The sequence below is a fragment of the Zootoca vivipara genome, chromosome 7, assembly GCF_965207765.1.
Source record: "Zootoca vivipara chromosome 7, rZooViv2.hap1.1, whole genome shotgun sequence".
Classification (NCBI taxonomy): domain Eukaryota; kingdom Metazoa; phylum Chordata; class Lepidosauria; order Squamata; family Lacertidae; genus Zootoca; species Zootoca vivipara.
Genome location: NC_142590.1, coordinates 82,050,730 through 82,078,556, shown reverse-complemented (window position 1 = coordinate 82,078,556; position 27,827 = coordinate 82,050,730). Strand labels below are relative to the sequence as shown.

Genomic DNA, 27,827 nt, shown 5'->3' with positions numbered 1-27,827 from the left:
CTTAAAGTTTTAGCTCCTCACTTTGATTTTTAATGGAGGGTCGTACTTAGGTTTGCTGGACCTGTCTTAAGAACTTCTGGTGCTGGTTTACTGTCCATTGCATTGTATTTTGTATTGCTACTTTGTATTGCTTTATGTAGATGGATTAGAGATTTTGGGTGGTATATAAATCCTGATAAATAAATATATACAGGTCACAGCCTGCTGAGATTCAACTAGGTCAGTGGTGGGTGGGTGGGGGATGGCGGAGGTAGTGGGACTGCAGCTGCTGCGAGCTGAGTGCTGGCGGTCCCTTTGCAGGGAAGGTGGAAGAAGAAGATGGCATTTGCCAACCTTGCAATCACCTTACAGATGTTGTAGTACTGGAACGACCTACGAAAACATCAATAAGCCAGTTATTGACCGTATAATCAGAGTGGATCATGCTGGGGAATATGGGGCGAACTGCATTTATGCAGGACGAATGGCAGTGCTAGGGAGAACTTCAGTAGGGCCAGTTATAAGGAAAATGTGGGACCAGGAAAAGGACCATTTGAAAAAGTTCAATGAGTTGATTATCTTGTACAGAGTCCGGCCAACCATTCTGTTGCCTTTCTGGAACATTATAGGGTTTTTGTTTGGGTGCTGGGACAGCCTTGCTTGGAAAAGAAGGTGCAATGGCTTGCACTGTGGTTGTAGAGAAGAGCATATCTCACCATTATAACAACCAGATCAGAACAGGATCCAGAAAAATACAGAGAATTATTAGAGGTAATAAAGAAATTCAGGGATGATGTCTAAAAACAACAACAACAACACAACCCTAGGTCAGTGGTGGAGCATCTGCTCTGCATGCAAAAGATCCCCAGTTCAATCCACAGCATCCTCAAATGTCTCCACCCTGAAATCCTAGAGATCTGGTGTCAGAAAATAATGGTAGAAAACAATGAGCTCGATGGACCAATGGCCTTAGTATAAGGCAGCTTCCTACCCCGTTTCCCTGAAAATAAGACATACCCATAAAATAAGCCATAGCAGGATTTCTACGCAATTGCGCAATATAAGACATACCCTGAAAATAAGACATAGTGATAGGCACAGTTCTGGAGGGCGCCAAGGAAGAGGTGAGGCTGGATGTGTAATTAAAAAAATAAGACATCCCCTGAAAATAAGCCATAGTGTGTCTTCTTGAGGAAAAATAAATATAAGAGTGTGTCTTATTTTTGGGAAAACACGGGTATGTAAGATACTGACACAGGCCCGTCCTAGCCATAGAGGCTAGTGGCGCGGAGAACCACGGCGCCGGGCGCTGGAAGGGCACCAAGTGAGTGCAGGGTTCCGGCGATCTGGCCAGGACTGCGCTCCACGAGATGAGAGGCTGCGCCACGTCTCTCTCCTTCTCCGAGGACTCCGTGCTGCACCTCCTTTTTCCCCTAGCGCTGTTTTCCGCTCAGTCGAGCTTCGCCACCAGCGCACACACAGCGCCCAAGCAGCTCTTGCTGGTCAGCGCTGGGGAAACGAGGAGGCGGCGCAGCGTGGAGTCCTTGGAGGTGGCCTCCCGCTGCTGCCGCGGTCCGCTTGGCACTCCCAGGTCCTTGGAGGGGCGCGGGAGGGGGGCGCTGGAGGGACCTTAGCGTCAGGGCGCTGGATGGGCTTAAGACAGCCCTGTACTGACATGTAGACATTGTAGACTTTATCAGTCGGTAACTAAGGAGTAGCAGATTCTGAAATATGGCACTTTCACACCACCAGTCTGTCCAACTGTTCTGTGTTTGGACGAATGAGCTGTCTGAGATTGCTGCCTGCCAATGATTGCGCCACCACACCTGACAGAAGCACAGGAAAGGTGTGTTTATCTTTCTTTGATGTCATAAAACAGCCCCTTCTTGAAATATTTCATCATCTTCCCAAGTCCAAACGTAGCAAAATTCGTCAAGAAGCGTTTTTTTTAACAGACCGGCTATTTGAAACCACTTATTGTCTAGATTTCTTACCTAAACCAGAGATTCCCCAACCTCTCCCTCTGCCCACAGACCAGTTGAAAATTGCTGAGGGTCTTGCCTGACCACCTAATGGTTTTTCTGCTTGTTGCAGCAATTGCCATGCGGTGGTTTAGATGCCATATGGCCAACAATAATGATACAAACATTAAAAGCAATATTTAAAAAATCAACACAAAATGAAAACCTAAAACTACATTCATAACGTACAAACACATATAAAGGTAACACAACACAAACCACTAAAAGACAAGCAAGCAAGAGGTCTGAATTAAGGGCCAAAAATAGATAGATGGTACCAGACACGCTTCCCTGTTGATAACATTGCAGAAGTGAGGACCACTAAAAAGACCCATTCAGATCTTGTCACCCTCTCCCTTGGTGGAAGATCACAGAGAAGGGCCTCAGATGGTGAATGCTGGGTCCAGGTTAGTTCATGCGGAAGAAATATGGTCCTTAAAAGAAAAGGAAAAGGAGCTAAATCAGCACTTCCCTGCTGCCACCTGAAAATTGAGGGATCAGGGCAATGTGGGAAGGGGAGAAAGTGGGGCAGGCGAAGAAGGTGTGAGGCAGCCATGGGCAGTGCCGGATTTAGGAACCGCTACAGCGGGAAGGTAAACAGCGTTTCCATGTGCTGCTCTGGTTTGCCAGAAGCAGCTTTGTCATGCTGGCCACATGACCTGGAAGCTATACGCCGGCTCCCTCGGCCAATAATGTGAGATGAGCGCGCAACCCCAGAGTCGGTCACGACTGGACCTAATGGTCAGGAGTCCCTTTACCTTTACCTAAACAAGCTATAGCTTAGGACCCCACTCTCTTGGGGCCCCCCAAAAAATTTAAAGGAAGAAAAAACCTGGATGTACAGTACATTTCCAAAATATGAGATAAAAAACAAATAAAACAAAACCTATATACAGCAACAGTGGCAAATGGCTTTAGATACCTATTAGGTCCATAAATTACCATATAGCATATATTCAACACAAAAAAACAGCAACAATTTGTTGTTGACAAAGGACAGGTGGACATATAAAGGGCCCCATTATCTTCAGTAGCTTAGGGCCTCATCAAACCTAAATCTGGCCCTGGCCATGGGCAAAAGGAAGCGTAGTAACATTGGTGCGGTGACCAGGGTGGGGGCATGAGCTCCTCTCAAACATGGCAGTGCTCCTATTATTCTATTTTTCCTCTGCAGAGGTTGATGAAGCAGGAGGAAGGCTATATCTCAGTGGAAGTGCATCTGGGTTCAATCCCCAACATCTCCAAATAAGACTGGGAAAGGCTGCTGCCTGGACCCCTGGATTGCCACTGATTTAGGAGCAAGAGAGGGTCTGTAGCATGACCCGGACCTGTTTCACGCGTAATAGCAACAAGGGCCCCCGCAGAAGACGGAGAGGCCTTCTCAATGGTTAATGGCAAGGTTAGTGTAAGTAGGTCACCGTTTAATGGTTTCCGATGAAACGTGAGCAAATGTGCCTTGTTAACAGAGTGACTTATTTATGACTCAGCCCCATACTGTAAGTGTGAAGACATGTGCTGGTGGTATATGAATTAATATGGTTTGGATTTAGCTCAGAACATGATTGCTCTCAGGTTCTGGCCTCGGGCTCTCTGGGCAGCCAATTGCTTTAAATTGCAAGCACAGCTGAGAGGTGAAGTGCCGGGTCAAAGCCAAGGATGAAGGGCAGGAAGGGGGGGGGAGTTTTGCATACAACGGAGCAGAATGCTGTAGCTCAGAGGAACAGCACCTGCTTTGAACACAGAAGGTCATGGGTTCAATTTGCCCCTACACAGCTACTACCAGTCAGTGTCTAGACCAGGCATCCCCAAGCTCGGCCCTCCAGGTGTTTTGGGATTACAATTCCCATCATCCCTGACCACTGGCCCTGTTAGCTAGGGATGATGGGAGTTGTAGTCCCAAAACATCAGGAGGGCCGAGTTTGGGGGTGCCTGGTGTAGACAATACTGGGCGAGATAGAGACCAATGGTACAATTCAGTGTAATTGGTGGCAATGGTCACAAAGGACAAGCCTGAAGAAACCATTGTGGGGGAGCTGGCCCCAAGCTGCAACAAATCCCTGTTCCCATTGTTCTTGGTAGATTTTCAACATGGCTTCCAAGGAAAGAATGAGTAGTCCTGGGAAGTAGAGAACCAATGCAGAAAGAAAACACCAGCTTCCGTCTCTTGTCATGGGGATGTTTTTGGGGTGGGGTGGGGTGGGGACCCAGTGCTATAGCTGTGGGTGGACTAGCTGGATTTTTTGGCCCTGGGTGACGGCACAGAAGGGCATCACTGAGGCTCCCAGCCTCTCTGTGTGTGTGTGTGTGTACACAAATGTGTGGGGGATTTATTTTAGGGGGCAGGCTTTATGCTGGGGTGTGTGTGGCAGAAGCAAGCTATCTGTGACACAATTGGTCAGTTCAGTATTTTTATTTAGTTACTTGATTTGTGGGGGGGGGGCAGCTGCCCCCTCTGCCCATGGTGGTGTGTGCCAAACTGGGTCTCTGACCCGGGGGGGGGGCTGCTGCTTAAAGCACCTGAGGTTCTGGCATACTGCAGGACTGACCCTACCATTAGGCAGGGTGCAGCAACCACCTCAGGCAGCGGATACTGAGGAGTGGTGAGAAGCTGCTGGGAGGACACTCCTGTTTACAGTGCTCTGTTCTCCGCCTGAAATGAGTATGTCCAGTTAACCAGAGACGCTCCAAGACCTTTCATTGTCTGAGCCAGAAAGGATCCAAATATACCCCCAACCATTTTAATGACAAATCTTTCCACATTTGCTGGATGGCTCCAAGTTTTAGTTATTGTGTATTGTACCCTACAGATTTATCCTACAGATATTTAAATGAGGTTGTCCTTGTAGATTCCTAATTTAAAAATTGAATTTTAACATTGTATTTAATCTGCATTTTAATTGAATTGTTTCTTTTATGCTTGCTTTGATATTCTTGTTGTTAGCCGCCCTGAGCCCGGTCTTGACTGGGAAGGGCGCGGTATAAATATTATTATTATTATTATTATTATTATTATTATTATTATTATTATTATTACCCACTTTCTCTGCATCGTCACCTCTATCTGGGATCCTCTTTCTCAGCCTTTTCTCTAAGTGAAAAAGCTCCAATACGTCGCAGCCTTTCAAGTCTCCAGCCCTGTGATCAATTTGGTTGCCTTTTTTTTTTAACTCTGTTCACGGATTGGGTTTTTTCTAGAAACATGGATGGAATTTGCCTAATGAACCCCATCAAGCGGAAGCCCCGTGTAAGGGCTTCTAATTGTGCAAAAGGGTGCCCCCCTCCTCCCCCTGTGCCAACCACAGTTGGCTTGTCTGGGGGGGGTGTCAGGAAAACCCCTAAAACTGAGCAGGTGGAGGGGGGGCATCATTCAGTCTGGAAAGCCAATATGCTTACACAGGGTATTTTGTCCATCCATATGCAACAATTTAAAAATAATAAATTTCAAATTCAAACATTTCCCATTTTTAAAAAATTAAAACCTAGATTACAAATTGGCATACACGCATTGACAAATTTATGTCCCATTAATTCTCAGTGTCCATAAGCTGGGAATGAATTGGCATAGCGTTGGTGGATGTGAGTGCCAACATTTTGCCTTAACTGCAAACAGCTGCTTTCGATTCCATCGGCATTCAGCTTTGCCGCAGAGGGATGGCGGAGGAACATCACCTGAGAGCCCGTTAAGAGTCACCTAGTAAGTTTCCCTCTTCGCTCTCTAGCCCTAAGATAATTCACAACCTTTCAGCTGCTAAGCTTCTTAAATCACATTTGTTCTCTGTGATACAAGACTTTTCGTCTCATCCCCACCGGATTATCAAGTATTGTTGAAGCTGGGCATAGACTGTCAGGTGGCAAAAGTGTGAAGATTAAACAATCTTCTGGGAGTCTGTTCATGTTCAAAAAAGCCTTTTCATCAGCGAGAGCCAGTTTCCAAACAAACTTGGGAGACTGTTAGAAACTTGTTTAATACTATTTTTAAATCCCATTTTCCACGGAAGGCAATGAAAGTTCACACTTAACATTAAGAAAGACCATGCTTGGTGCTTCATAATTTCCATAGGCTTGCAAGTAATTTTGAGCTTTTTTCATGCCATTTCATTATGAGCCCTTAAAAAAAATAAAATCACCTTGTATTTTTGCACATTTGGCATTGTTGGTTCTCTAGGGGGAGAAGGAGCAAGATAAAGACCCTTTAACTATTTGCAAGCAGCAAATCATAGCTATGAAGAATTATGGAGGAGCCATTGCCTTCTTTTTACAAGAGAACCCAAAGCTGTCTTTATCTCTGAGTAACAGGATTTGCCAAGTAGTTTAGCAGCTTGTTCGCACTGCTATGGCTGAGCTTGCATCAGCATTTTTATTATTATTATTATACATGCCTTTCTTCACACAGGTTTATTTCTCAGCTTAGGGTGGACGGAAATAATTTTGGACTAAATCTTAGTGCAAAGATAGGCATCATTTCTGGGGTTATTTTATTCCTAGTGCACTTGTCTGTTAAGAGCAAGCTAACTGTGGTTTGCTGCTGCTGCTGTTTTTGTTTGTTTTTTAAACTTACAAGAAGAGACTGGATCTCTCTATAGCAGGCATCCCCAAACTTCGGCCCTCCAGATGTTCTGGACTACAATTCCCATCTTCCCCACCCACTGGATCTGTTAGCTAGGGATCATGGGAGTTGTAGGCCAAAACATCTGGAGGGCCGCAGTTTGGGGATGCCTGCTCTACAGTCTTTCTCTCCCCATGTCTCCAACCAGCAATCTGTGGCTGTCACCAGGCTGTCACACAGTTCTACCACACACACACCAGAAAAAGCATTTTGGGACCCCATCATAGCTGTCAAGTTTTCCCTTTTCTTGCGAGGAATCCTATTCGGCATAAGGGAATTTCCCTTTAAAAAAGGGAGAACTTGACAGCTATGGACCCCATGCCAGTTACTGGTGCCAGTAGTTTCCTGCCTTCAGCGGCATTCCTCTCTAGGAGTGGAGGCCTGAACTTTATCCTCCGGGTATTGATATTGGGGTGGGGGTTGAGATCCAACCCTCATACAACATATACTGTAACATCTTATCTGTTCATCCCAGAATTCTACCACTCCAGCCTATCCCCTCATTCTACTTCAGGCATAGATTGGCTCTCACATACAGTATTACCCAAAGTGCTGTAGGGTGACCCAATGGTGTTGACAACAGCTGGACTTTGGCACATCACATGTGCTAGATAGGAGTTTCCGGTGTGCTACAAAGTGTGCTAGCTGGCCATTGTGAATTAAATTTAACATTCCTTCTGATATTTGCCAGCCGGCCTACATAGTTGGCCCATTGCTAACTGTCTTAAAAAATGGATCTCTCAGTGAGTATCAAGCTCTCATTGACTTGCATGTTGGTTGTGAGTTATTGTATGACAAAATAAAATATGCACACAAAATAAATATGCACACATTTATGGCATCCAAATATGAAAATGTGATTCCTAGGCTACAGAGAAGTGCATACTTTATAATTTGAAGAGCTCAACATTCTTTTTGATAGATGTGCCATTTTAAGAGGTCCTCTTGCCCTCTGATGTCTTGTAGGGGGCATCATGCAAGTTGTTACAGCAAAGAGTCATGCGGCACCATAAAACTACCGGAATGCACATCCCATGACATGAGCTTTCATTCAGCTTTTCACTCACTCAGTCTTGATGCAAAACATAGGAAGCTGCCTTATGCCAAGTCAGATTAATGATCCCTCTGTCTACACCAGGCATCCCCAAACTTTGGCCCTCCAGATGTTTTGGACTACAATTCCCATCTTCCCTGACCACTGGTCCTGTTAGCTAGGGATCATGGGAGTTGTAGGCCAAAACATCTGGAGGGCCACAGTTTGGGGATGCCTGGTCTACACTAACTGGCAGTAGCTCTACAGAGTTTCAGGCAGAGGTCTCTCTCAGCCCTACCAGCAACTGAATGCCAGGGATTGAATCTGAGACCTTCTGCATGCAAAGCCAGTACTCTGAATTGGGCCCAGAAACTAATTGGCAGCCAGTGCAATTGTTGTCGTTTTTTTGTGGGGGTGGGGGAAGAAAGATACAGGACCTGCAGTCACTTAAAGGGTGCCTTTCCAAGGAGCAAAAGGAACAGCTTTTAAAAATTTTAAAAGATGATGCTGTTAAGGTGCTACACCCAATGTGCCAGCAAGTTTGGAAAACTCAGCAATGGCCAGAGGATTGGAGAAGATCAGTCTACATCCCAATTCCAAAGAAGGGCAGTGCCAAAGAATGCTCCAACTACTGCACAATTGCGCTCATTTCACACGCTAGCAAGGTTATGCTTAAAATTCTACAAGGCAGGCTGAGGCAGTATGTGGACCGAGAACTCCCAGAAGTGCAAGCTGGATTTCGAAAGGGCAGAGGAACCAGAGACCAAATAGCAAACATGCGCTGGATTATGGAGAAAGCTAGAGAGTTCCAGAAAAACGTCTACTTCTGCTTCATTGACTATGCAAAAGCCTTTGACTGTGTCGACCACAGCAAACTATGGCAAGTTCTTAAAGAAATGGGAGTGCCTGATCACCTCATCTGTCTCCTGAGAAATCTCTATGTGGGACAAGAAGCTACAGTTAGAACTGGATATGGAACAACTGATTGGTTCAAAATTGGGAAAGGAGTACGACAAGGTTGTATATTGTCTCCCTGCTTATTTAACTTATATGCAGAATTCATCATGCGAAAGGCTGGACTAGATGAATCCCAAGCCGGAATTAAGATTGCCGGAAGAAATATCAACAACCTCAGATATGCAGATGACACAACCTTGATGGCAGAAAGCGAGGAGGAATTAAAGAACCTTTTAAAGAGGGTGAAAGAGGAGAGCGCAAAATATGGTCTGAAGCTCAACATCAAAAAAACCAAGATCATGGCCACTGGTCCCATCACCTCCTGGCAAATAGAAGGGGAAGAAATGGAGGCAGTGAGAGATTTTACTTTCTTGGGCACCTTGATCACTGCAGATGGTGACAGCAGTCACGAAATTAAAAGACGCCTGCTTCTTGGGAGAAAAGCAATGACAAACCTAGACAGCATCTTAAAAAGCAGAGACATCACCTTGCCGACAAAGGTCCGTATAGTTAAAGCTATGGTTTTCCCAGTAGTGATGTATGGAAGTGAGAGCTGGACCATAAAGAAGGCTGATCGCCGAAGAATTGATGCTTTTGAATTATGGTGCTGGAGGAGACTCTTGAGAGTCCCATGGACTGCAAGAAGATCAAACCTATCCATTCTTAAGGAAATCAGCCCTGAGTGCTCCCTGGAAGGACAGATCGTGAAGCTGAGGCTCCAATACTTTGGCCACCTCATGAGAAGAGAAGAATCCTTGGAAAAGACCCTGATGTTGGGAAAGATTGAGGGCACTAGGAGAAGGGGACGACAGAGGATGAGATGGTTGGACAGTGTTCTCGAAGCTACGAACATGAGTCTGACCAAACTGCGGGAGGCAGTGGAAGACAGAAGTGCCTGGCATGCTCTGGTCCATGGGGTCACGAAGAGTCAGACATGACTAAAAGACTAAACAACAACAACAGAGGTGAGCGGGATCAAGGCTTTTATAAGGACAAGCGCAACTGGATCCGCAGGGGGACAGGTCGCTAGTGCAGTATTTATCTCCCCTCCCCCTGTTTCTTCCTCACCCGGCCTTTTTTATTACTTAAAGGGTCATGATGCCTGTTGACTTGGCACACGTGAACCTCTTTCGGGACTGCTTTTCCCCTCCCCTCCCCTCCCTTGCAAACGAAACCCAGCCGGCGGAGGTTGCCCATCCGAAGAGCCTCGCTTGCTACTGCTGCAATAGCCCTAACCCCATACCCATTTCCCAGAAGGTAGGCTCGGGGGAACTGAGTTCTGAAAAGACAACGGATAGGATTTATAGGAGCCATGTCGCTCTAAGAAACGCACAGGCTCGCTCACTCCAGCTCAGTCCCGATGGAAACCAGCTTCATTAACATAAACTACGAAGCGGTGCAAAATACCCCACTTTGCAGAGGACCGCATTCCAAGCATCGTCAGCTCTTGCAAACCGCTCACATCACTTAGCATCTATTAACTGTCCCTCCTTGTCGCCGGGGGTGAGCGCTTGGAGCACCAGGAGCGGCTTAAGAAAGCCTCGTCCGCCGTGCACAAATAAGGACCTTATCGCTGCTCTACCGGCGAGGAGCCCATCTCCCTCTGTCGGTTCCTCGGAGCCTCACAGAGGCACCTTCTGAAGGGGCGCGTTTGCCTTTAAGAGGCGGGGCGCCAAGCCCGGGAGGGGGGCGTGGCTGAAAGGCAAACGCCTCCTGCGATTGGGTAGCAGGCCCAGTCGCTTCCGCGCCGCCTCCCTCCCTCTCCCTCTCCCTCTCTCTGCCAACCTCCCCCGCCCGCCCTCGCCTCTTCCCTTTCGGCTCTCTCCGCCCCCTCCCCTCGCTCTGCGCTGCTCGCGCCCCGCCCGCTGGAAAGGGCAGCACCAGTCTAGCGCTGACGTCACCCCGTCTGTCTGCTCTCCCCCCTCCTCTTTCCCCTATGAAACTGGATCTCCTTGGACTTGAATGAGGAGCAAAGGACGGGGGGGGTGTTGGAGGAGGAGCAGCAGCAGCAGCAGGAGAAGGAGGAGTGCGGGGGGGGGGGAGGAGAAGAGGAGGAGGAGGGAGTTACTAAGATCTTGCCTGGGCAGGCGAGAGAAAGAGGGAGGCACACACCGAGAGAAACAAAGTAGCAAGTCCCTTTCCCACCCGGCTCTGTCCGCGAACTTCTGGGGCTGGGGGGCAATGGAGGGGAGGGGGCCAGCCGCAGCGCTGAGAGCTGAGATTTCCTCTCTCTAGTGCTCATTTCCCCCCTAAACTTGAATCCCTCCCCCCTGCACCCCGTGAAATTTATTTTTGGAGGGTGCGTGTCCCCCACCCCACCCCCTTCCTTCCTTCCTCTCCAAAGGTGTTTTTATTTTAATCAATTATATTTTGCCCCCCACCCATCCCCCCCCCACTCTTCTTCCGCCGCCAAACCCCTCGAAGGAAGATCCCGTCTTTATGTTGTGCTGCCCGGAGAGACCCCTGAAGTCTTCCCGTCCTTTGTTTCTCCGCTTCTTTTTAAATGTATAACTTGATGGGTCTCAACAGCACAACCGGAGCCAGCCAGCCCAATGTCTCCTGTACATGCAACTGCAAACGGTCTTTGTTTCAGAGTATGGAGATCAGTAAGTACTTCTTTCCCATTCTGTATCTCTCTGTGTGTATTGCATGTGTGCAAAACTCTCCTGTCGCCTTGTTTGGGGCCGGAGAGAGAAGCGGCGTCTCGGACTCTCCTCGCTCGGCTTTGCTGGGTCGTTCCGTTCCCAAACGCGGCGCCTTCTCTGGGCTTTGGGCGATTATTTAATTTTGCGTTGCAAAAAAATCGAAGGGTTGGGTTGTTGTGTTTTTAAAAAACTAGACCAATATATTTTAAGACTTGCGGGTATGTTCTGTTTCCCCACTTGGTTTGTGTGTTTTCGGGTGCCCCAAAGTTTTATTTTCCTTTATTCAATTGCAAAAGAAAGAAAGAAAAAGAAATCCCCCCTCGTAATGTGACTCCCTGCACAATTTTTCAGCTTTCCACAAATGCGATTTGGAGACACTCTTCAGGGACCTAAAAAGAGTTGATTTCTGGAGTCCCGGAGTTCACTCGCTTTTGGCTTCTTTTCTCCAGGATCTGAACTTCAACTCGACATCTTTTCCTCCCGTCTTAACGTTGCCCTTCTCCTTTTGCCGGCGGCGGGGCGGGACAGTGCGAGGCTCCCGGGGAAGGGAAGGGGACGCCGGCTGGATGGGGTGAGGGGGGTGGGCGGCGAGAGACCCGAAAGGAGACCCGGGGAGTCGTTGCAATATTGATCCGCGCGTTCCGCGTGCGTTAAGTGGTGCGGGGCCCGGGGGGGGGGCGAGCGGCGGAGCAGCCTCTTCTCCGGCTTTGGCGGCGCGGCCGGGTCTCCCCTTCGGAGAGAGGCGAAGGGGCCGGGGAGGAGCGAAGCGGCCGCGCGATCCCAGCCAGTGAGCTCCATCGCCCCTAGGAGCTTTGTCTGCTTCCTAAGCCAGACGGTGAAACAGCCTGTTCAGGCTATTTAAAGCACATGCTCGGCTGGAGAATCCAGCAAGCAACCCCGGGAGCCCTTTCCGCCCAGAACAACACACAGACGAGCTCCGCTTTTTTATGATCGCCGTGGCTGCCCTGCTGTTTATTGCCCTGCTGCAATCCGCTGCAGATCGGGGAACCCCCCCTAAAAAAAATTACACACATCCCCATTTCTTTTCTCCAACCCCCCTAAGCTTTGAGCCCGTTTCCTTCCCCCGGTTGCATTTGTGCATTTTGCACCCGTCTTTTGCAACGATTCAGAAGGCTCTTTCGGGAGACCCTTTTAAAAGGAAGGAAGGCAAACAAGATTAGAGCATATCATAATGGAGGGCCGCTCAATGCGGTTGAACATTGTAGCTAAATAGAGCTCCCGTGTCGAGTAGCAGTCTACCTCTGGCTACCAGGTGCTTGTGTTCTGCATGCGAGTTTCCCACTGTACGTGGTTGGAAACAGAATACTGGGGGGCGGGGTGTGTGTTAGATGGACGTTTTTGGTTTTGGTCTGATCCAGCAGGACGCAGAACTCTCTTATACCGGTTCCGGCTCCAAAATGTTTAATCGGCTGCTGCTGCTCTGATGCCTTTTGAACCTCAGCAGAGGACGGTGGTGAATTAACAACGTTAGTGGAACGGTGCAGCGGCACACCCCGCCATGAAATTACAGGATAATAGTTCAGCAATTAAGTTGTCTCATCACCTAGTCCTCTCTCTCTATGTGTGTGTGTCTGTCTGTGTGGTAAGAATGCAAATGTTATGTCCAGCGAACTAGAATTTGTGCCTATAAATAGTAATCGCTAGGTCTGAGAAGTAGATTATAGCTCTGTCTAGCCTTTAGAAAGGCTAAGTCAGACAAAGTTGCCTCCCCCCCCCCCAAACTCCCTGAGTGTCTGTGTCTATAAAGTGCCTATAAAGCTGGCTAACTAAACGCATTGTCTAAGAGCTAGTGATACCAAATGATTTCTGCATCTGTATTTATGGACTAGGTACCTTAAAGTATTTCAGAGAGATGGCAGTTTTCAAAAGAATCTTTTTAAAACGTGCCTGGGTGGAAGAAACAAACAAAATCACTAAGCAGTAAAATACAGCCTGGGATTGCCATTACCACTCTGCAATGTTACACTTAAGAACTAAACTCTCTGATGTTGGGAGACGCCCAGGTCCGGAATATTTTTGACAGTTCCACTTTTGTGATGATTACCACCTCCCCCTCTGTTGTTGCTGTTTTATTGACAAGGTTTTTTTGTTTTTGTTTTAAATATATCACAGAACTTGTTCAAAATATCCAAGCAGCACATAATCCTGATATCCTCCTTACTGGTGAATGTGCTTGTGCCCTTGGTGGTAAGCTAGCTAGACTCCCAGACAGAGCAGGTCTTTCCTAATAATGATTGTGGGAGGGGTCTTTCTCCTCCTATTGGAGGTGTAGGCTGAAACGATTTCCGTAAATTAAAAAGATCAATGTCCATAGAAAATTTGATTATCTCTCTTAATACCGCAGCAATTAAGATGGATTCTCCACCCCACCCCACCCCCACTTCCCAAATCTCATTCCTGATCTTTAAACTGTGGGTTTGGACTATTCACCTGCTAGAAAATTCCCAGCTCATAAAAAATATGTGTGGGACTTAAGTCTACTGTGTAACAGGATGCTAGATTTCCATGTCCCTCAATGCATGATTTCTTCTTCTTCTTCCTGTCTCAAATTCATCACTTTTATTTTCAGTCCCTTACTCTCTCAGCTAATCAGCCATAATGATGTTTTGGCTGACGTGGAGGCAGTCTTGTTAATTTAGTTGTCTGCTGATCCAAATAGAGTTCATTTCTCACCTCTGAAGTAGTGATACTCAGGGCAATTTGACCTGCAAGGGTTAGCATCAGTACTAACTGCATTCAAAATCCAAATATATACATTCTTTAGAGGCCAAAGTGAAACGAGGAAGGGAATATCCTGGCATACTTATTTTGGTATGCAGTTTCTTTAAAAAAATGTTTGTGTAGGAATTAAATCACCTGAGGCACTTTCTTAATTTTGTTGTTTGTTATTAACCCTAGTCAGGCTCAAAAGGAAAAGTCTTACTGTATTTTAAAAACTTAACACGTTCTGTCTAGATATTCAGACTGTTCAGAAACCTGACAGTTATGTGTTATGGATTTTTTGTGAATTTTTTTTTTAGGGCTAGAATCTGCTTTAATTTTAAACTGTATGGGACTTTGCCTCTGGAAGTTATTGGCAAATATAAGTGGGCTGCAATCTGTACATATTCCTTGCTTGCTTGGGAGTAAGCCCCATCAAAATCATTTGGACCTACTTCCAAGTATCTTGCATCAGTCTTAAAATCTTGTGAAGCATGTTACAGTGGTCAGGCTATGGTCTTCCTAACAAAGCAAATTTCCTTTTTTATAACAAAACATGCAGTTGTATGGAAGGCAATGGGACCACTACCTGTTAATGCCAATATATTAGAATACCTGGCTTTTTCTGCTATTTTTGGGCTCCTAACAGCAGCATATACTACTTGAGAGTTTAACTGATTAGGTCTGAAAATTCTTCAGCTACATGCTTCTCTGCACTTGGAACTCAAACGGGACTTAGACATTGATTCCATATAAAACCAAACATATATTTTAGTACAAAGCTGATTTGCCTGATTATCTTAACATTATTATTACTGAATCTAATCTATCTTGATTTGAGCAAACTCCATACAGCAGATAAGATGGGTAGTTTTTGTGTGATTCTCTCATTTGACACAAAAAATGAGTGGGCGTCCAAAGCCATCTTCCCCACCCTACACCTGAGAAAGCAAAACTTTTTTTTACTTGATAGGCACTGGAAAAAGTATAGAAATAGGTATAACAAAAAAAGAGGGGGGATAAGAATCTGCTCTCGACATTCTGCTGGAAGAGAAAGTCTCCTATGACACACAGGAAAAAGTTTCCTGTTTGGAACAATTTGTTCTCTTTCAAATGATTCCTTGGCGCTTTGAAGATAGGGCTCAGTTTACAATGTTATTCAATATATGAATTTTCAATATTCCTTTTGCCTCTTGTAGAGGTGAATTAGTCTGTGGGTAAAAAGCTATGAATAATGAGGTAGGGATCCGTCAAGGAGCGTCTGCTTTACTCAACAGTACTATGCACTTATTTGAGAGTAAGCCCTATGAATAACCAGCGGGACCTCTGGGGAATAAAAGTGCATAGAGTTGAGCTGCGCATTGGCTTTCTTAAGAAGAGTGCAACCACTTACTCAGAAGTAAGCCTCATTGGCTTCAATGCGACTTACTCCCAGGTAAGTATGAACAAGAAGCACTGCCTGCTTCTAACACGGCTTTCTAAATCACAATGACAATATCATCTGATACTGTGGAACCCAAGCTCTTAAGAACTTTTAACTCTTCTTGAACTAGTGATTAATGTGATGTGTCTCTTTAGGGACTGAAATACCTACCCCACTAGAGGATTTTGTACCTGTCGCCTTCCACCTGTTTGATGTTTGAATGCATGTAGTCATTGGTACCATTTATTTTTTTACCCCAGATCAATTAATCTAAAACACTCCTACACCCGGGTTTCTTATCCTACCTCGAAGGAGAATTAAAACCCCTTCCCCACTCTTAGGCATTCATTGGAAAGAGTAGTGAAAATGCTACTTGATTCTTTGTAAAGCTAAGAGCCCAAGTGTCTTAAGAGGTAACAGCAATGCTGAATAATCCTGGACATGAATTATCTTGCTGCAAGCACATTTCAATGAGATGCTGATCTGTAATTCTGCAAACTGATGGAAAGGTGGAGGATTCCACAATGGGGAATGCAATATTCTTTTAAAAATGCTCATCTTTACCATATATGCATGTTAATCCACACTTAGGTTAATTTCGAAGATTTGGGGTTATCTTTGCCTACAAGATCTTATTTGAAATAGAGGAGGAACTTGGTTCCTGCACTTCAGCCCTGGATTAGGATTACAGAGTGCCTGTTTTCTGCCTTCTTCTCTCTCCCACCCCCAGCCCCGCTCCCCCTCTTCCAAGTTCAAAGTCTTGACTACTCTGACCCACCGTAGCAACCATTCACCGCGACACTCTCTGAGACAGCCAGACATCCCCGATGTGGTCCTAATCAGTCAGACGAAGTGAAATGAGGTCAAGGGAGATCGCACTGCTGGCTGCGTTTTGTAAATAACAAATCATTCGGATCGGCACGTCGCACTCTTCATTCATCTGCTGTGATCATTTCTATAAAACAGTTAATTCTGCTGGGTGTTGTCAATGGGTTTGTTTTCTCGGCGTTAAAGAAGCGTGTGTGTTGTTGAAAGGTAGTTTGTGAGGCCTGGATAAAGCAGAGCTGCAAATCCGTAAGAATTTAGCCTTCCTGCATTCTACCTCGGTTTCTCTGGGTGGTATTGGAGACTTCTGACCTTTTTAAGTTCATCAGGTTTTGGTAACAGGTGGTCCTGTCCATCTGGGTACCCCAGTGTGATGATGCCTGAGGATACTGGGGGGGGCGAGGAGGCATCTTGTACTCTTTATGTGCGGCTGTAATGTTTGCAGGTACAAATTCAGAAGAATTAAATGACAGCGCTCATGGTATAAAGCAGGGATGAAAGAACCTGTGGCTCTGCAGGTACTGGACTCCATCTCCCATCAGCCCCTGCCAGCATGGCCTGAGGTGATGGGAGTTGTAGTTGAGCAACATCCAAAGGACCGCAGGTTCCCAACCCCTGGCATAAAGGAACTAACCGTATTCCAAACTGTTGTCGTCATTCATACTTTCCCGTAACTTAGGGATGCTACACTAGAAGCATACACCCCAATAACTGGGTGATTGGTCCAAAACAAGTGAAATTCAGTTTTGCCCTTTGCCTTCCCCATCCCAAAGTACTTGCACTCCCTTGCGTTTTGGCCTCATCAGGGTTGCCAGGACGCCATGTCACAGTGATAGGAGAAGCTCAAATGGTACAATTTCCTTCTCAGGTCTAGACAGGAGACTTGCTATGTTCCCCACAGTCCTCGGCCCCTTTTTGCCTACTCACATCCTTCACATCAGTAATATACACAGCTCCAATTCTATTTTCATCTGAGCTCTTCCTTTTATAAGTTCCATGTTGCCACCACTCCTTGCTTTCTCTGGTTCCTGCTTTTCAAAGCTTTCTTTCCATTGTCCCATTTCCTTTAGCTGCTCTTATTTCTTACCCAGCCTCCCTAACACTCCTCTTCCTCTCTTGCTCACAGTATAAGGCCCCTCCTGATCATAAGCATTCTGACATCCCTTCAGAGCTCCCTCTCTGCCCCTTCTTTTTTTAAGTCCCATTTCTCCTCTATTCTTTTCTGCAGCTTTCTTCTTCACCGACCCTCCTTTCTCACCTCTGACCTCTGTCTCCCTTGGCTTTTCTGTGTCCTGGGACCTCTTTCCTGGTCTTCTACCCTGCGAGGTTTTAACCTAAAATGACAATGTTCCATTCTCTCACAGAAGCTGGAGTGCAACTGGTTCAGTTTCGAGAGCAACTGAACACGCCATGCAGCTTCACCACTACAAATACAACAGAATATAAATTGGTTCTCTTAATAGAGTAGGGAGAATACAGTCTCAATCATTGCTGTCTTCCCAAAATCTCAGGAAGCATGCCATCTATACGCAACTCTATTCTGACAACTACTCTGCATTTAGTGAATGCATGTGGGTCGATCTGAATAGGACTCAAGCTTGATTTAATTAAAGAGGAGGATCCAGGGCTCTGTTCCCTGGCATGTGGGCATGGGTGATGATGCATGTTTAGAAACTTACATGTTGATTGTGTTCACACACTAGGGAGTTATTTTAAATGGAGTCTGAATAAGCAGTTCATGTAATTCAATGGCCTCATTTAGACATAACTCTGTGGCTTAGCAATACATGACTAAGCCACCTCCTAATATGGCCATGAGAGGGAGATGAGAAACTTCCATTTTAACTAACTGCAGTTTAGTGTTATAACTGAACCTAGGCAAACTGTGGTTAGTCTTGGCTTTGGTCTACAAAAACAACCAAACCGTGGTTTATGAAGCTGACTTGTTTCAATAGACTGGGAGTGGTTAATCTGTGCCTTTCCAAAAGCTATTGGTACCACAGCTCTCATCATTGGTCACGCCTGACCATAGTTTAGGCCATACTGGATCACAGCCTCAGATGTAACGCTAAACTTTGGCCAATTGAAAATGGAAGCAAAATCTTCCTATCTCTGTCTCTGTAAGGGGGGAGTGCCCTATGTTCATTCAGCAAGGCCATAGTTCAGCATTATGTCATAACAAGGCCAGTGACATTACTGGGTTACGTGAACTGCTTTGGCATTTAGCGTTGTGTCCGAATTAGGCTATTGTGTTTCAGAGCAAAGCCTTACACCTTCTCAAGGTCTTTTCTGAGCCCTGACTACATACATAGCGTTGTGCTTAGGGTGTTCTGTGTTGCTTGTAATATCCTGAGAGAGCTGTTCTGGAGCAGATGCACATCAGCAGTTTTTCTGTGGTCAAATATTAATTTCTTTGTCAAGCAATATATACCTTTGCACTCTCTCTCTCTCTCTTCCAACTGTGCTTGCTGTTTTGATTAACAGGAAGTTGAAAGGTTGCTAACCTGAGGGACCTGTCTAGGTGAATAGGCCGAGGGTGCTTTTTAGAGAGAGCACCGTACATTAAATTCCCCTTGATACACATGTGCCTATAGTGGTAGGTCTTCAGTGGGTTCCTGTGGACTCTCAAGTTACAGTGGACTCTCAAGTTGCCAATGTGATCCTTGCGGGCGGCACGTTCACAACCCGCAGTGCTGCGTCTGCGCACACGCGGGTTGTGCTTCAGTGCTTCTGTGCATACGCAAAGCGCCGAAACCCGGAAGTAACCCATCCCGGTACTTCAAGGTTCGATGTGGTGCACAACCCGAAAACGCGCAACCTGAAGCGTCTCTAACCCGAGGTATGACTGTATATTGAAGAGACTCGTGAATTGCTAGCTAGTTGATAGCAGTTCAGGCTCCACTAAAATCTATGGGGATCTGCTATGGGCTACAATGGGGTCAGAAACAAATACCTTACCAGATATTAGCAGTGTGGAAGTAAAAATCAAGTCAATATTGCTGAAAACAACTGTATCAAAGAACTGCCTCTGCCACAAATACTCATTCAGGCAAAAAGAAGGAAGAAATCCTTATTACAGATTTTCAACTTCTAGGATGAGATTGATCTGCAGCAGACCGATAGTACAACTTCCAGTCTTCGATTTGTCTCCTAGCTTGCTTAAAGCGTTCCAAATTTAAACCCTGCTCATTGGACTTGGACTAAGTCATTTCAGGAAATGAGACACTGGGCCAGAGGCACTGGGATTGATTCTGATGGGCTTTTGTGGGACAGCTCAGAACAACCAAAGGGGTATACAGACAGCCATTTATTGGGGTGGGGTGGGGAATACCCAAATTTGCATATACATGGGGGAACTGGTGTTGCCATGCTCTGTATGCATCAGAGATTAGGAATAGCACATAGCAGGGACGTGTCAAAATGCTTTTCACTGCCGTCGGCAGCACCTCTGACTCGCATCACACATGGTCACGAGCACAGCCTGGTAAGTCATCAGTTGTCGGGCAAATGCTAAGCTATACTTCTTATCCAAGTTGTGGTTTCTGATAGGGATAGGGTTGTCTCAAAAGATTAACCCAACAGGGAAATAGCTGCGCTTTGGAATAATCCACTGATTTAGAGCTGGAAATGAAGCCGAGTTAATTTATCAGGCTGAGGCTGAGCTTAGTAACCGACCACCAGCATCAAAGTTCTTGGTTTTCTTTCTGTCTCTTTGTTCAGTGTTCTGTCCCTATTTTGTTCTGGTTGTGTTTCTCTGAAAGGCACATGTGCCTCTGGCCTTCAGAATGGAATATAGCCTGACTTGGTATACAGTGGTGCCTCGACTTACGAATTTAATCCGTTCCGAAGGCACCTTCGTAGGTTGAAAAATTCGTAAGTCGAAAAGCGCCATTGGAAACGCAATTTCCCATAGGAATGCATTGGAAACGGAAAAATTCATAAGTCGAAGCAACCCCATCTAAAAACCGCCGCGGTTTCCATTCAGATGTTGACAAATTCGTAAGCGTGCGGCCATTTGCCCCATTCGTAAGTAAAAAAATTTGGTTGTTGAGTCGTTCGTAAGTCGAGGTACCACTGTATATCTATCCATTTAGCCTAGTATTGTCTATCCTGACCGGCAACAGCTCCAGGTCCTTCCTTTCATGCTACCTGATCCTCTTATCTGCTGTACCTGTTACTGGGTTCCTTCCCGTTCCAATAATCTTCTGAGTTCCTTCTGCTCTGCTTGACCATTGCACAGTTTTTCACCTACACCAGGAGCACAACCCTCTTTTGGCTCACCTACATCAGAATTCAGGGTCAGCTCCCATAAAATGGAAGCCCATTCCCTTGCCCTATTGCTGGGGCATCTTGTGCTTTGTTTCTATGGCTTCTCAAGGGCAGTACTTTGTAGTGTTGCTGTTACTGATGTTACATTGTGCAGCACTCACATATTTCGGCATGCATCCTCGTCGCTTGATGACTGCAACAAGTAGGGACGGCTTACATGTGTAGACATCTGTCAGTGACGAAACAAGACAAGCTGAGCATCCGTACATCACCTCGGGCCAAACGCCTTTCCAATAGAGGCATCTCACATAGTTAACTGCAGTGTATAGCACTGAGTAATCAAAAGGCATCAGGAAGTGTGCACTTCTGTCAACCAATCAACTTTTATCACACAGTTAAGAGACCTTCTAGGTACATGTATGTGTGAGTCAAGCCTAAGTCTACTGTGGTTGAAAGTGGTTTGGATAGCTCTTTGATAGGTACTTTGGTTCTAAACACCTTTATATGCATTTCCCATGACATGTTGCCTGAAAAAAAATAAGCAAAGTTAAGGTTTTAGTATGAGTGTGCCTGCAGATTTGCAGAATGTCTGATTGATAAAGAATGGTAATGCAGGTAAATACCCCAGTCTGCCTTCTAGGCTGATACCCTTTTGAGCATTGTGATGTTTACATAAGAACAGGACCTAGCACAAGAGCATTCCCCCTCCTAGGGTTTCCAGCAACTGGTACAGGCAGCGACTGTTTTAGGTGTGTCCGGTGTGTGGACGACTGCTCACATGCTTTTTACGCCAAACCCAGAAGTGACCCGGAAACATCACAAAAAGGGGTGGAATGGGGTGTTTGCAGGCTTTTTCAGTGGTGTTTCAAATATACACAAATATATACCGTATTTGTATAACGGCATTACGGTATCCGCAGTTTAATTTACTGGTAGCATTCTATGGGGGGGGGAAGAGGGGGGAGTGTATTCAGCTCTGTCCCCCTGTCACTATCACCCTCTATGAATGTCTGGATTGGGGGGTGAAAGTCTGAAGCGGGGAACTCCTTGTGCTCCTGGAGGCTCCCTGCACGTTTTGGATCTCTGGAAGATCTGTTTTCAAAATCGCATGGTAGCCTCCACGTAAATGAGGCTCCCTGTTTCAGAAACTTCTTCAACTTGCGGAGGTTCCTGGAAACAGAAGTTTAGCAAAGTCATCCCCACTTTCCTCTATATGACTCATGTGGAGAATGGATGCCTGAAGAGGGCTACTGTCTGTTATGAACATTAAGTGTAATGGTTGCTTGTCATTGTAATTTAGTTTTTGGACAATGCTATTAGTTGGAATAAGCCTTCTGGGTGTGAATACTGTTAACATTTAGAACCTAAGGCAGTTTACAGGGCAAGTTTCTTTTCTTTTCTTTTTAAGGATTGGTTCCCCCCCCATTAATTGCACTTATTTGTGAAATATTCCTTAATAGCATAAGGGCAGAAGTTTTAGGATCCTGTTCTATGGAGTCATCTTGACATGATGCTTTGCGAGCCAAATTGCCTCTGGCCAGGTTGCAGAATTGGTGAACAAGGATTTCTTTTCAGTGGAAAAAGAACCATTGGACTATGTGTGTGCTCATATGAGTTGTGTGTATATGGGGTTTTTTCTTTTCTTTTCTGTTTAAAAACAACACTGTGATTTTAACTTAGCTTACAGAACAATCTAAACCAAAGATCCACCAGGAAGAGAGAGCTTGAATTTGGAAGTTCTTGGGTTATCATAGCTGAGCCAGGACTAGGTGGGGATAAGTCCCTCAACTGGGGCTCAGCTGGCAGAACTTTGCTGGCGTAAGTCCCCCAAAAGGGGGCATGGCAGGGGTTGGGGAAGGAACTTACAATCACCTGCCATTTCAGCCAGCAGTAGCCTCTCCCAGAGGTTCCTGAACAGAGTTTGGAACAGGGCAACTTACACCAGCGTAAACCACGCTGGCCTAAGTTACTTTGGCATCTTAATACTCAGGATTGCTGTGTTAGTTGCTTACATGGCCTCTTGCCATTACACTCTTGCTTTCCACAGAGATAACCACAGCTGTGGGGCAAGAGAAAACTACAGTGGTGCCTCGACTTACGAAGGCGATCCGTTCCGCGGCGCTCTTCATAAGTCGCAACCTTCGGATGTCGAAGCGTCCATTTTGCATATGCGTGAAGTGCAATTTTGCGCTTTGTGCATGCGCAGACTGCGAGCACCACTTCTGCGCAGGCGCAGAATGTGCGCACGGCGAACAAGACATCCGGGTTTGCCGACTTCGTAAGTCGAAACCTTCGGAAGTCGAGGTACCACTGTAGTTCACAGGCATGAGACAAGGAAGGTGCAGACTCAAGACATGTTTCCAGAAACAACAGCACTTGAATGTACTGTATATCTTCTTTTTGTCATTGGACCCCCTATACGGTCTAGGAAGAAATATGTGCATGGCCAATATAAGAAGGGTGAAGCATTCCCAGAACCACAGCTAACAGTCACATTGGGGCGATCTTCTCTGGTCCAACTTATTAAAAAGTTTCCTCTGTGTCATTTTATTTGTGATGGCCAATTCACAGAGGAAAGTGGTCACTTCATGCTGCAGCCAGCAAGTGATGTGCAAGGTGCTTTCGATTGCAATACCCAGTCTTCTCCCTATTGTTCCCTGGACATGGAAGTTTTGTATTGTCCTTACAAGGAATAAGCATTCGTTTGCCTCTCCCTTTCTAGAGCCGTCCAGGCAAATGGCTGTCCCATCACGTCTTGCGGCAGTGAATCCTGCAAGTTAATTATACACTGCATGAAAGTGCCTTGTCTCTTTTGCCTTCGGCCATCCATTTCACTGCATGGCCCTTATGCCCATGTGTTGTGAAGCAAGCAAGCAAGCAAACAAACAAACCATAAACCCTCTTTCCACTTTCACTACAATCTACACCATGCCTTATTTTATGAACCTATATCGCATCTCTAACCAAACACTCAAGATGGCCTTTCTTTGCATAGGGAAGATGCTCCCGCCCCCTTGATCATCTTGGTTGCCCTCCTCTGCATCCCAGCTGTTTGAGATGGGGCAACCAGAACTGCGTGCCCCTGAATCACTCCAGCCACCCAGTCAACAGATTTGCTCCGCTACCTCCTGCCCCAACACACACATGATTTCTAGTAATAAATCTGCAGCTCATGAATCAACTGTGATTAGCATTGTGTGAAGAGCATGAGTAATTTCTTTGTTCTCCCCCCCTTTTTCTTTTATAAAACTTTGTGATTGCTGTCTGTAGAAGGCCAAAGGTATGGCCTTATGGAAAGCATGATTCATTTATTGGTTTGTCTGTCGACTAGTTATCTTTCAGTAATTCCAGAAAGCTGCTACTAGCCAAGAATGAATCATACATGGCTAAGTGCACTAACAAACGGGGTCATGCTCATCTGCAGAAACTTTTGAAATCTATTTATGGTGCCGGGGAAAGAGGTGGGCGTATGAATGATGATGGAAGAGGTGCCAATTACCCTTACGAATAAACCAGTTAGGTAATGCCAACCGTTACATAAATCTCTTTTTATGCATGTTGCTAGTGATCTCTGGAAGGATAACTTTCAAATGTGATTGTATCTACTTGATGTATCTTTCCAAAGTGCTTTTGATTAATTGCCTTTGTTGGGGAATAGCTAAATTTCTAGCTTCATTGTGCCCACAGAGGAGTCTGCTAACTGAGACCTTCCATTTATATTCCATACGAAAGGCACACGTTGACTGTTGGGAACCAGTGTTAGAAACTCAGATATATAAGCTAGTCACCAATTGCCAACTTAAACCTACCGGTAGCTTATGGTCGCCACAATGGAATGTCTAGGAGCCTTTTTTCCCCCAGCGAATTTTATTTTTATTTTCATTTACAGTCATACCTGAGGTTGTGAACACGGATCACGTTTGCAACCCAAGGTATAACTGTATATGCCACTTTATATCCAGAATAGAACAAATTCGAGCTTCAAGGAAAAATATTTCAGATCCTTCTCTAAATGATACTTTGCTTTCCCCATATTAATTTACCTACTTAATTTATATAGCTGCCCCATAGCAGAAGTATGTTAGGAAGCCAGTGTGGTGTAGTGGTTAGAGTGTTGGACTAGGACCTGGGAGATCAGGGTTCAAATCTCCACCCAGTCATGAAGCTCACTGGGTGACCTTGGGCCAGTCACAGCTTCTAACTTATCTCACAAGGTCATCGTAGGGATTACCTGAGGTGGGGGGTGAACCATGTACCCCTTAGAGGAAAGGGTGTGATATAAATACAATAAATAGGCCCTTCTACTTACCTGCTTAAGAAAGCTGGAGGGGCCAGCAAGATGGAGATGCCAGTTGCCAACCTGGCACCCAGAGATCTCCATGTGATCGCAGTTGGACCCGTGTCAGTTGCACGACTTGCCTGGCTAATTTGGAACCGTATCAGGGGCAAAAAGAACTGTGAAAGTGTAATGTTCATACAACAATATGCATCTCCATCTTGGAAGACCAAGGTCTCATTTATGCAGGACCCAGAATGCACAAAAACATCTGCACAAAAATGCTATGCAGCATTTTACTTAAAAGTGCCATAATCAATAGGCCTGTTCCTATGACTGGTATCCAACTAAGTTTTACTCAGAGTAGACACACTGAAATTAATGGACCTGAGTTAGTCCCGGAAGCTGTCTGCAGATGAACGGCGGCTCCCTCGGCCTATAGAGTGAGATGAGCGCCGCAACCCCTGAGTCGTCCACGACTGGACCTAACGGTTAGGTGTACCTTTACCTTTACCTTTAAGTTAGTCGTGTTTGTTTATTTTAATGGGCCTGTTCTGTGTAGGAGTAGTACTTGGTACAACCATTAGGCTTCCCAGCCAATATCTCCTCCTCCTCCTCCTCCTCCTCCTCCTCCTCCTCCTCCTCCTCCTCCTCCTCCTCCTCCTCCTCCTTCTTCTTCTTCTTCTTCTTCTTCTTCTTCTTCTTCTTCTTCTTCTTCTTCTTCTTCTTCTTCTTCTTCTTCTTCTTCTTCTTCTTCTTCCCCCCTGCCCATCTGACTGGGTTTCCCCAGCCACTTTGGGCGGCTTCCAACATAATTAAACATTAAAAAACGGTCCCTATACAGGGCTGCATTCAGGTGTCTTCTGAGGGTTTTATATTGTATAGTTACTCATCTCCTTAGCTTGGGACTCGCATATATACCAGTGGAGCACTGCGTAATTTTAATGTCCTATGTAAGATCCTGCCGACCGACAGCACTTTTCATGCACCCAACATCTTGCAGCCTGGAAATACACACTGTTTGGAGTTGCTGCCAGAGTTGGACTTTTCATTTGGTTTCTCTCCAAAGGAAGATGTATGCCCTGCTGGGTTTTAATGGGCTTTTAGGCTAGCCTGCAATTCCAAAGAAGAAATGTTATCATGCTAAGCAAACCCAAACAAGATTTTGCCTTGTCATGCCTGGTCCTACTTCCACAATGGCCTATGTGGCAACAGTTCTGTCTAGACGCTGTAATTACTTTCTGTTTCTCTTTGTTTTTCTCTTGCTTACTGGAAACAGCTAGCTCATATACCCTTTGTAGATCACACCTGCCTCACCGGACTGATGTGACAAGGAAAACTTGCCCTTTGCTACTGTTGCTCCGTAGTTGCCAAAACGATACACTGTAGTGCCCTCCCAGATGCTGTAAGCCCATAATTAAAACTAGTTGTGGTTCCAGCTTCTGCAAGATCTACTGCCATTATCGGTATCAACCATGAGTAATTTTGGACTCACAGCTGCCCATGGAGGCACAGGTCAATTCTGTGTCCAGGGCAGCAGGTACGCTGGCTGAGACCCTACCTTGCCCACACGCTGTCTCTCAAGAGTGCTCCATGCGCTGGTTATCTCCTGCTTGGACTATTGCAATGTGCTCTATGTGGGGCTACCCTTGAAGGTGACTTGGAAACCGCAGCTAATCCAGAATGCAGCAGGTGGACGGGTGACTGGGAGCGGCCGCCAGGACCATATAACATTGGTCCTGAAAGACCTACCTACATTGGCTTCCAGTACATTTCTAAGCACAATTCAAAGAGTTGGTGCAAACCTTTAAAGCCCTAAACGGTCTTGGCCCTGTATACCTGAAGGAGCATCTCCACCCCTATCATTCAGCCCAGATGCTGAGGTCCAGCTCCAATGACCTCCTGGCAGTTCCCTCATTATGAGACGTGAAGCTACAGGGAACCAGGCAGAGGGCCTTCTCGGTACTGGAACCCACCCTGTGAAATGCCCTTCCATCAGATGTCAAGGAAACAGACAACTATCTGAGTACAGTGGTACCTCTACTTACGAATAACTCTACTTACGAATAACTCTACTTACGAACGGAGCTCCGTCCGCCATCTTGGATGCGGTTTAGATAGGATTTTTTCCACTTACAAATTTTTAGATAGGGTTGCTTCGACTTACGAATTTTTCTCCCAATGCATTCCTATGGGATTCGACTTACAATTTTTTTCAACTTACGAATGTGCATTCGGAACGCATTAAATTTGTAAGTAGAGGTACCACTGTATAGGGGAGATTTTAATGTTTGGTGTTTTATTGTATTTCTAATATTCTGTAGGGCTAGGTAGAGCGACCCCTCGCCCCTGTCCAAATACCCTCCAGCATGGTGGAGCAGGTCTTTGTTGACCACTATGCCACACAGTGGACTTATTTGCTATTAACTGGGAAATGCAACGTACGACGCAGGGAGTGGAACTAGCTAATGCTCCAGAGGGCTTGTGCCGCTTCCATTCCTGCCACACCTGTTCCACATTCCACGCTCCGTTGCAGAGACTAGATGCCTGTGAATGTCCACTAACAGTTAGTCATGGGCCTTTGGGTTTTCTTCCAAACATTCCTTTGGTCTGGGCTGACAGAGGCGAGGCCCTAAGCTGTGGGTGGGTTTCTCTTGAATTTGCAGGGAAACCCTCAATGTAGTCGGTTGCGATGTCTTCAGCGGAGGCTGTTCTGCTATGTTATTTCTCCCTGCTCAGAATATGATGTGGTCTTGGTTAGACTGAGCCTGCTGGAAATCAGTGGAATGAAGATACACCAGCACCTCCTATGGTGCCCCCAAGTGGTCCTGGCAAATATTCCCCCCCCCAAAAAAAATCCACAATACATGAAACACTTTTTGCTCTTCCCTTGGGTATCGGGGTGGTGGGAGAGCTGCCGCTTCCCCTGGAAGAACCATCACCCCCACCTTCCTTTCTTTTTTAAAAAATGTTATGTTTCTGGCATTTGAAAAAATTGATGCAGGAGACAAAATGTGCAGGCCATTTTCTTCGCTGGTTTGTGAGAGACTTGCTTTGTCCCAGTTGTTTGTG

At 45.8% G+C, this 27,827-nt stretch overlaps 1 protein-coding gene and 1 pseudogene across 2 annotated transcripts in view; both read left to right on the top strand.

Moving 5' to 3' along the window:
- Positions 1 to 241: 241 nt before the first annotated feature.
- Positions 242 to 780, top strand: LOC118088430 (NADPH-dependent 3-demethoxyubiquinone 3-hydroxylase, mitochondrial pseudogene; annotated as a pseudogene).
- Positions 781 to 10,712: 9,932 nt separating this feature from the next.
- The window catches only part of PMEPA1 (prostate transmembrane protein, androgen induced 1), a 90,657-nt gene continuing 73,542 nt past the window's right edge, over positions 10,713 to 27,827 (top strand). For both annotated transcript variants that reach the window (XM_035121289.3, XM_035121288.3), the window contains exon 1: positions 10,713 to 11,202. In XM_035121289.3, the coding sequence (XP_034977180.1) occupies positions 11,100 to 11,202 (103 nt within the window). In that variant the 5' untranslated portion in view covers positions 10,713 to 11,099. The remainder of the gene's footprint in view (positions 11,203 to 27,827) is intronic.